A 9,293-nucleotide genomic window follows, 5' to 3' on the forward strand; every position below is an offset into this window, starting at 1 on the left:
AGACTGCATTTGGATGACTACATTTCCTATTATAATAGACAGTGAGCCATGCAATCTGAAAATATATTAATAATACTATATATAGTTATAGATATAGATATAGATATAGATATAGATATATGTATAAATCCATTAAAAAAAATCTGTCAAGCAAAACAACATTTATTATAAATGTGCCTGACAAGCTGTTGCATTTTATTACTAACCTGGTCTTTACTGCAGTGTACTTACAATATGTATGCATTCAATATTCCCATTTGTTAAATATACATTTAGGCAGAAGTATTTTGGTCATGCGGCTGTTGTGTACCTTTTTATATTTTATCTTAACGTTATGCAAAAATGAAACATCTTAACTTGGTGTTTGATATGTGCTATATGTGTTATCATGACTAAATACTTATTTTACTGACTTTGATGCGAACTGGTAAGATTCTGACTCCTGTCAATGCTAATTAACCTTTGATTTCTATCTAGGAATGTTTTTTTTGTTGTTTTGCTTTTTGATGATTTGTCTACAGCTGAAGACTGAAGCTAAGTCAAAGGACCCCCTGCCAGCAGCTCGGACAAATCTGGACCTGGAAATTTACATCACCTGCCATTAATATCCAGCTCCAATAGATTTGGTTTACATACACTTCAAATGTTCTTTCTTTTTGTTTCCTAGCAAAAACCAGCAAATACTGACTGGCGTTTCTCCCAAGGACAGAGACCTGGACCAAGCGGGTAGGCTCCCATTATTACATGCTGAATAGCATCATCATTTCAAATAAAAAAATACATATATGGGAAATATTCTTCACATGCATTTCATCATGTTTTATATAGATGTGTCCTTGATGAACAGTCAGAACATGCTGTCAGTTAGAGTTTAGAATATTGCTATTTGTTTTATTTGATGGTGGTCCTCTGATCTTGAACTCCTCCAAGCAGTTTGTAGAGTGAACCTCTTGGGAAGGTGAAAGTGTGACTGTGAGCTCAGTTCTGAATGTAGATCAGTGAGTTTATTAAAATGAATGGTGGTGTACATGTGTGGAATTGACTCATGGCAGGCTAGGTCATACAGCGATGTATAGACATATCTGCTTCTTCCTCTTGAGAAGCTCACATCCTCTTGAAGGGTTCATTAGCTGTGCACATTGCTCCCTAGCACCACATGGCATGCTGTTTAGATTTAGGGCTATCATCTATTTAATTTGCCATTTTAAAATATCTCAAGAGCTAATATGAAACAAAAAGCTCATTGGGTTAGTATTTCTCTGGATGTGATTATTAATTAAGCTGAGCTTTACTTATCCTGTTTTTTTGCTTATTAAAACATTACTGGTGACCTGCTCACATCTGTGAGTGTATAAGAGCCATCAATAATAAGCAAGGGCAAGGGCAATTGCTGTGGTTATTCCATCTCTGTCCAGCAGGGGTCTCTGTTGAGTAAAACTGAGTTAATTATCCACAATAGTATATGGGGTTTTAAGGGGTTGTAAAATACCTTTTTCAAAAAACTGTTGTGTTCTACAAAGGCAACATTTTCCAAATTGAGAGATGAATAACCCTGCTTTTCCAAAAATATAATAATAATAATAATAATAATAATAATAATAATAATAATGAGAGATGTATCAGTATGTAATAAGGACAGTAGATCAAACCAATCCTAACCAGGTGAGTAAACCTGTTGTAGGGATAGAATGTAGCACTAGAGAACATTCTTATTTGAATCGCTGGTTAAAAAGGATGTCCATCAACAGATGATGATCGGTCTATCATCATCCAACCTCAGTCTGAACCTGCATAAAAGAACAATAAAAAGCAAACCTACTCTTTGTTTTCTGTTTATTTCTTGAATTCTCTAAAACAATTTGGCTTAGAAACCTTCTTGTCATTTCTCTAAAGTCACAACTAAGTTTTTAAAATTATATATATATATATATATATATATATATATATATATATATATATATATATATATATATATATATATATATATATATATATATATTTATATATATATATATATATACACACAGTACATTCCAGTCACCATTTGGAAGATTATGGTCTTCCTGTAGTTCTCATTATGTTTTAAGCAGGTTGTTCTGTGTTCTCCAGCTCTCTTTGAACCCCACATTAATGAACCATAAAAACATAAAGCCAGAGGAAGAAGTTCACAGTAGCTCATCTGGCAGGAAACAAGCCTGCCAGACTTCCAGTGCCCCCCTTAACCCTTTCCACACTCCTCGCTGTGATGTGTCCTTTTCAATGGAGGGGAACCCATTTGGCAAGGATCGGGTTAAGCTGATAAAAAGCTGCTGCTTGTGTGGAAATACATGAATGTGTTGCAGGAATCCAGTAACACTCTGGGGAGTTCCTCCGTCTGTAACTGCGCTCAAATCTTTTTTCCAGAGAAACTGCTGTACTAGCAGTTGAGAATGAGAGTAACAAAAATGTTCCTGTTGTCTTTGTGTGTTTTCATATAGCAGTTGCTGTATATTTGATTGCAGGATGAAATGGAAATGCTTTGCAGGGCAATCGGTTTCTCTTGGGCAGTTTACAGCTTTGTGATAGAAACACAGATGCTTATCTCAGCTCATTAATAATTTAAATGAAAACATGCTGGTGAGGGATGTTTAACATGTCTGGGTCTGCTGAAACTAAAACAGAAACACATCTATAGCAGTGTGGCCCTTTTTACGCCTTGCATTTTAACGGGCATTTCTTATTGGTAATATAATATTTACAGGGCTGAATGACATGTGTTACTGATGTGTTAATCCGTTTATAAATGACCTCTGCAGATTTTAAATTCTTAAATGGGGTTACAAAATAAGAGGTGACTAACCCTCAATGTCAGCAATGAATCTGGCAAGGAAAGGGTCCTAGAACATTTGAATTGAATTGTGTTATCAACCTTTTATTTAATGGATGTAGCTAGGTTGTACTAGATTGTATGTATGTGAATCTGAAATGACTGTCCTTTGCTGTGTCTTTAGCTCTCAGCGCCCAGAGGAAGCTGGACCCTGGCCAAACCCCCCGACTGAAGCAGAGCAACTGCAAGCTTTGATGGCTGCAGCTAATGGTACGGTTAGCACCACTTACTCAGAAAACTACTGCTATATGAAGTCTCGAAACGCATGAAGGAATCAAAGACAGGGCATCCCTTATTCAAGTGCACCGCAGTAAAAACACAGTAAAGTATAATAAAGCATGGTATTGTAAAGTGCAAACAGGAATGGTGTTTAAAAACATGGCGAACCATGGTAAACTAAAGTAAATGTATAACCATGGGAAATGCAGGCACAATCACTGCAAATTTAAACCTTTATAAGGGAATGTTTTGAGCCACTCCTACAAGTTTCCAGTTGTATACCATGGGAAAAATGCGGTACAAAATGGTAGAACACAGTGGAAATATGGTATAGATAAGTGTGTTAAATAATGATTATAAAATACAGAAATATGAATGGTAATAACATTGTAAGATTTACCATGGTCAGCTCTTATAAGGGTAACAGGAACACATTTGATTCTCTCAGGTTTATGGACAGTATTGAACGCGAGTTACTCGGCACCACTTAAAGAAGTGATGCGTGTCTTTTTAACCTGATTTGCTCATAATAGTAGTGCACCATGTTTCTGGTCCTCTGCCTTAGTATAGAGAGAAGTCCCCTGCGGCAGTCAGTCTGCCATCAAAGCAGGAGCTGCCTTTAGTTTCCGGATCTTGATTGTGCTCAATGGGACACTTTTCGAAGGACTCAGCGATGTAGCACATTGTGGGAGGGGAAGTAGAATTTTGCAAAGAACATTTACCTCCAACGACCTTCCAGAATGCTGATTAAAAGCAGATTTTTGTAATCTTGTGAAGGTCTCAGTTAAAAGAGAAAAAAAGATAATGAGGGGGATACATTTAATGTGCTGTAACAAACACAGTCTTCTTGATGCTTAGCATAGAGGGAAAGACTAAAACTAATAGAAACCACTGTAACCCAAGAGACTACTAAAACATCTTTGCAATATTTGACCCCCTTTTTGCAGCTTTTCATGTATTTAGAATACCCTGCACAGTAGAAAACATGAGAAAAAAGATGTAGGGAATAGCAAGTAATCTTCTGTGAAACACTGTAGTTATGCATGCTTGAATTGGCATATGGCTTTGCAATTTTATTTGCACTGCTATTTAAGATTTCTATAGTGGAGTCCTAGTAGCTGGATAGTCCATGGCAGCCATGATAGTAATTGTACTGTGCCACCTCCCCCTCTTTGCAGTTTCTAGCTGTCTTTTTGATTTGTGGAATGCTATCACAGCCTTGGAAGAATCCAATGCAGACAATGCATTGCAGCTATTTCATTTTCAGTAGCAAACTTCTGTCATTCCAATCTGGTTCTGCCCTTTGTGTTGTATGAATTACAAGTGCAGGTCCATAAACAGAGCTTGATTATAACCTTTGCTTTAGCAATGCTGCCAGCAGTATGCTGCTATAAAACCATGACACTACAATTATGCTACCACAGCTTATCCTGTGATACCACTGTACACCCTCCAAAAAGCCAGAATGCTACTACAGTACTACAAGAATATTGGTGGCCTGTACTGAATCACCGCAACACTAATAACAGCACCATGCTTTGTCTAAAACATTAAAACATTTTATGCAAGTATTGTACTGCTATCTTTTTGAATAATTCAGTAGCATACACAAAAAAGATCAATGTATCAGACTCATCTTGAGTCAAAGTGTTCTAGTACACTGAAGTGTTCTGCTTCCTTGGCCTTACTGTTCTAGGCTCTTTTTTACTATTTGTTGTTGTATATTGGTGTTTCTCACCAGCAATCAAAGCTTTGACTTCCTAATATAGATTGAAAGCATATCCAAAGCATAATGTAGGCCAACATGATGCTAACAAATTCCATCTGGCAGGCTGACTGTTGGCCAAACCTAAAGTGCAAGCCTGTTTTAATGAATAAAATACTGTACAATATGTATGAAACTGTTCTAGGCTGAACAACAGTCTAGAACAGCTGAAGCTTTCAGAATAGGGCTCTTTATTGAATCCGCCCAAAATAGACAAAAAAAAAAAAAGTGATTAGCTTTGCTAATAGGATATTTCAATTTAAAAAAAACTACTTCTTGTCTTATGCATATTATTATGAATTTGTTTTCTATAGAATAATTTTCTATTTATTGTTTTGTGTGTCACAGAAGTGAGTGCAGCGACAGCAACGCTTGATGCTGGCACCATGGGCCTGAGCACCCGGTACAGTCCTCAGTTCACCCTGCAGCACGTCCCAGACTACAGGCAGAATGTTTACATCCCGGGCAGCACCTCCACACTGACAGGCAGCAACTCCCAGGCAGAGGGGAAGAACCCCCAGCCGTCCTCCGGAAACAAGAAGAAATCTGGGAAAAAAGAGAAGAAGTAACGGAGTTCACCGTAGAGCTCGCTGGCTGTGAACGATCTCTTCCAGTTCACCGTCTCCCAAAGTGATACATTCTGTTTTTGTTTTGTTTTGTTTTTTTACTGTTAACTCAGATTGTTAGCAGCTTCAGTTGTTATTAATGACTTTGATCATGAATGTGTTTGTCACAATTTTTGTTTGTATTGGAGTTCCTATCGTGTGACTACGTTGTTATTGAAATATAACACAAAAGTTCAACGTAGAGGTATTGTTCCTTAAGATTAATAAGGTTTAAAAAGAAAACAAAAGAAAAGAAAAAGGTTTATGGTTTGATCCATTCGATGAATCCTGTTGGGTTTTAAAGTTTAATTGTAAAATACAAATGGGGACTTCAGGGCTTTGCCCTATAATATAGTACTAGTATGACTATTACTAATTTACTTAATGTGTCACATTAAAGTTTGTGTAGGACTCTTAAAAATGCTTAGGAATTGATTAATGGGGAAAGATGTAGAAATGGCTAATTTGAATTAAAGTAGTTTTTTTTTTTGAGTATCAGAATTGTGAATTTTTCAGTAGCTGTTAGTTATAATGTAGACTGTATTTGCATGATGTGTTTCTTATCTAAAGAAACAAAAAGACAAAGTTAAACTATGCATTGAATGAACAATACAGTGTTAGACTGGCACCCGGTGAACTAAACACACTGTTAGCAAAAGTAAAAGTGCAAGTTACTTTATAAATGGTAACATTAGTGTATAACCAAAATAATCTCAGTTTCAATAATACAGTTAGTATAAGAGAAATCCTGTTTTGAATTGAAAGTCTGTGTGACTTCTAACTTGGCTTCCGCATTTCAAGGTGCTCCCAAACTAGTCAGAGTGCAGATGTCAGTTCTTGTGTTAAATGTACTAATCCATTGGGAGTTTAGATGCCTGCTCAGCACTGATAAAATAATGAGGACCTGCCAGCAAGCATCCTTGAGGATATGACCTTGCTGACCTCGAAAATGAAGAAATGTAAGGCTTTGCATTTCCCACACACTATATTGCTTGCATGAAACTCCCATCACTTTTGTGATACTCTGTAACAATGCTTCGCTTCACGAAATCTTTGCTATGCATTGCATGTGAAAAATAAAAAAATAAACTGCATGTGAAGGCAGCTTCGGTATATAGGCAAGTAGAAACAGCAGGAGCCTCCTGGCTTGGTTTCAGTACATAGTGGGGGGGGATGGAAATAGAAGGAATCGGGTAAAGATTTGGTAATCAGGCACTGCACGCTGAATGTAGATTATTTTCACAGGTGAAAGGGTATTCTCAGTTTAGTGCAGATACAGAAAGTGTACTAGTGAAGCTATCGCCGTATTGAGTACAGCATCAGTGTTATCTCTTAGTACAGTCTTCATGCATATTGGCTTTGGGGCTGTTGGCGTCTGTTTACAAAATCAGCAAGTTGGATAAAGTCACTGAACACTGACTGTATATTCAGATCTGGCCAATACAGAATCGACTCCTGGTCTACCAGGTTATATGAGAGCACTGTACAGAAGCTGAGAGGCCATATATATTTACTGGCAACTGGATATTGACAAGACGCTTATTGATACTGAGACACTAGTTTCTGTGTTTTTGATTGTTGGTTTTGACCTGGACATTGCATATAAACTTACTAATGATATTTATATAACCAATATGTTTGATTTGGGGTAATTGGATGTTAATTTCTTTAAAAAATAAAAAATAAAAAATAAAGTATTATAATTCGCTGCTCCTAACATACATGCCCAATGTGTATATGACCAAAACCTGTACGCTTCAGAGAAAAAGCACCCCCCCCCCCCGTGGTTGTGGCTACTACTGGAATGTTTTGCATATTATTATTTTTTTTTTTTTTTTTTTAAGTTTAAATATTGCATCTGACCAAGTATAGTCATGTAGCTTCTGATCATTTAAAATCACTAAATTAAATAATAATAATACAAAAACACAGTAGAGTAGAAAGTAGTTTGTGAAAAGTGATGTGCAAATCTTTGTGTTTTCTCTATTTTATCAACAAGTACTAAAAAAAAAAAATGTTTGTGTAACTTTTTATATGTGTTTGTGATTTATAAGTGTTTGTGCTGCTGGAATGCTCCTGTCTTATATATAAATAAATATATATATATGTGTCTGCTGATGAATTTTGCTTATATATTATACTTAAATATCTTTCTAATAAACGCATAGTTCAGTGCTATTCTGTGTTACACCCATATTTTATATGCTGATATTTATATTGCTGTTTTATTTTCTCTTTGAACACAGACATTTCAAATAAAAAAAAAAACCTTCTGAAATCATCGTATAGTCTCAGATTGGTATTTATTTTGATCCTTTCCTGGTTAAACTTCTGAAATGGAGTACTGCTTTTGCACACAAATTTAAAAGGGGGTGTTTTAGGGTTTTAGGGTGTAAAGATGCTGCAATGGCTACTAGTTCTTGTAAAGTACTTGTAAAAGTAAAAGCATTTTAGAATGTTTATTTTAAGACTATTGAGAGTGCATTTTTTTTGTCATTACCTATCCAGACGTCTCTCCTAAAAAAAAAAAAAATACAATATATTTATTTCCTTTTAACTCCCAGAAGCCATCGCAACTCCTCCATGTTGGATCAATCCTTCTAAACAATCACTTGTGACCTCCACAGATTGAAATGTGAGCCTATATTAATTGCAGCAAACAAATACCACTAAAAAGTGAAATTCACGTTTCCCATAATGTGTGCATGTTTCATATAGAGAAATCTGAGACCTCTGAATTGGTGGTAATAAAAATGGGTAAGATTTACTGTTACCTTCAGTTTGTGGTGGCAATCCTAATGGAAATTTAAATCATTTCCAGGTTAGTTGTACATACTCAAGAAGCATTTAAGAGTATAGAGTGGCATAGGATACTTCATTTAAGAAAATAGCCAGCTGTTCCCATCTGTTTTTCAGCAAAAAGCCATAAGAAGCATTATGTCTGCAGCTAATCTAGCTATGTAGACTGGTTGCTAAACCTTATAAAAACGAGCTGGTATTGTGAAATTCTGTGAAAAGCATAAAGCCTGTGTCTGCCTAAACTAATTACAATTAAAACAGTTTTCTTCAAAACAACCTGTGTATTTCTAAGTTGTGTTGAGTTATTTCTTTAAGCATAACCCATTTTCATCAAGAGCTAATCGAAACAAAGCAGGGACTGTGTTTGCTGCATTTATCACATCATAATGCTGGGCACACAGCACATTATTCAGTTCATGCCTGTAAAAGCATTCAGTTCATGCTTGTAAATCCATACCATACTAAATTGGAGGTGACCTATTTTTTTACTGCTTTAAACTCTAATAGTATCAAGGAAAAGGCATTGCGTCGTATAATATTAAAAGCCAAAGAGAAATAGGCTATTGGAGCCTAACAAAAAAAATACTGACAAAATATACTGGAAAAGGCAAAAGGGGTTCAATCTCGGCTTCATGTCATTTAAAATCCCCCTGAATAGATAAAACATCTTTGGGTAAACTCAATTGATCCAAACAGTGGCAGATATAAATACTGCTATATTGTTCAGAAAATGAAAAAGGGTCCATTGGCTATCACAGCTCTGAAAACTAAAGCATGTTACACTCTCTGGTGTACTTAAACATGACAGTATTCAGATCTATCATGGTTTAGATCAACTGAACAGAGCCCCTTGTCTGGTTCCTTTTCATATGTACAGGGTTATAGGATGGGGTGATTCTTTTCCCTTGTGTTCCTTATAAAAGCTCCCTGCTGCATGTCATGGCAATACAAAGGTAGTAAAGCACTGACACACATGTCAAACTATAGTAAAAACAATGGTGAATCCTAGGGAAACACCATAAATGCGCAAGGAAAAATG

General features: G+C 36.1%; 1 protein-coding gene across 18 annotated transcripts in view; it reads left to right on the forward strand.

The window, feature by feature from the left end:
• The window catches only part of LOC117431573 (protocadherin gamma-A8-like), a 93,644-nt gene extending 85,908 nt beyond the window's left edge, over positions 1–7,736 (forward strand). For all 18 annotated transcript variants that reach the window (XM_058996142.1, XM_034926945.2, XM_058996137.1 and 15 more), the window contains exons 2-4: positions 668–726; positions 2,991–3,076; positions 5,199–7,736. In XM_058996142.1, the coding sequence (XP_058852125.1) occupies positions 668–726; positions 2,991–3,076; positions 5,199–5,419 (366 nt within the window). In that variant the 3' untranslated portion in view covers positions 5,420–7,736. The remainder of the gene's footprint in view (positions 1–667; positions 727–2,990; positions 3,077–5,198) is intronic.
• Positions 7,737–9,293: the final 1,557 nt, after the last annotated feature.

The sequence above is a fragment of the Acipenser ruthenus genome, chromosome 22 (genome assembly GCF_902713425.1).
Source record: "Acipenser ruthenus chromosome 22, fAciRut3.2 maternal haplotype, whole genome shotgun sequence".
NCBI lineage: Eukaryota > Metazoa > Chordata > Actinopteri > Acipenseriformes > Acipenseridae > Acipenser > Acipenser ruthenus.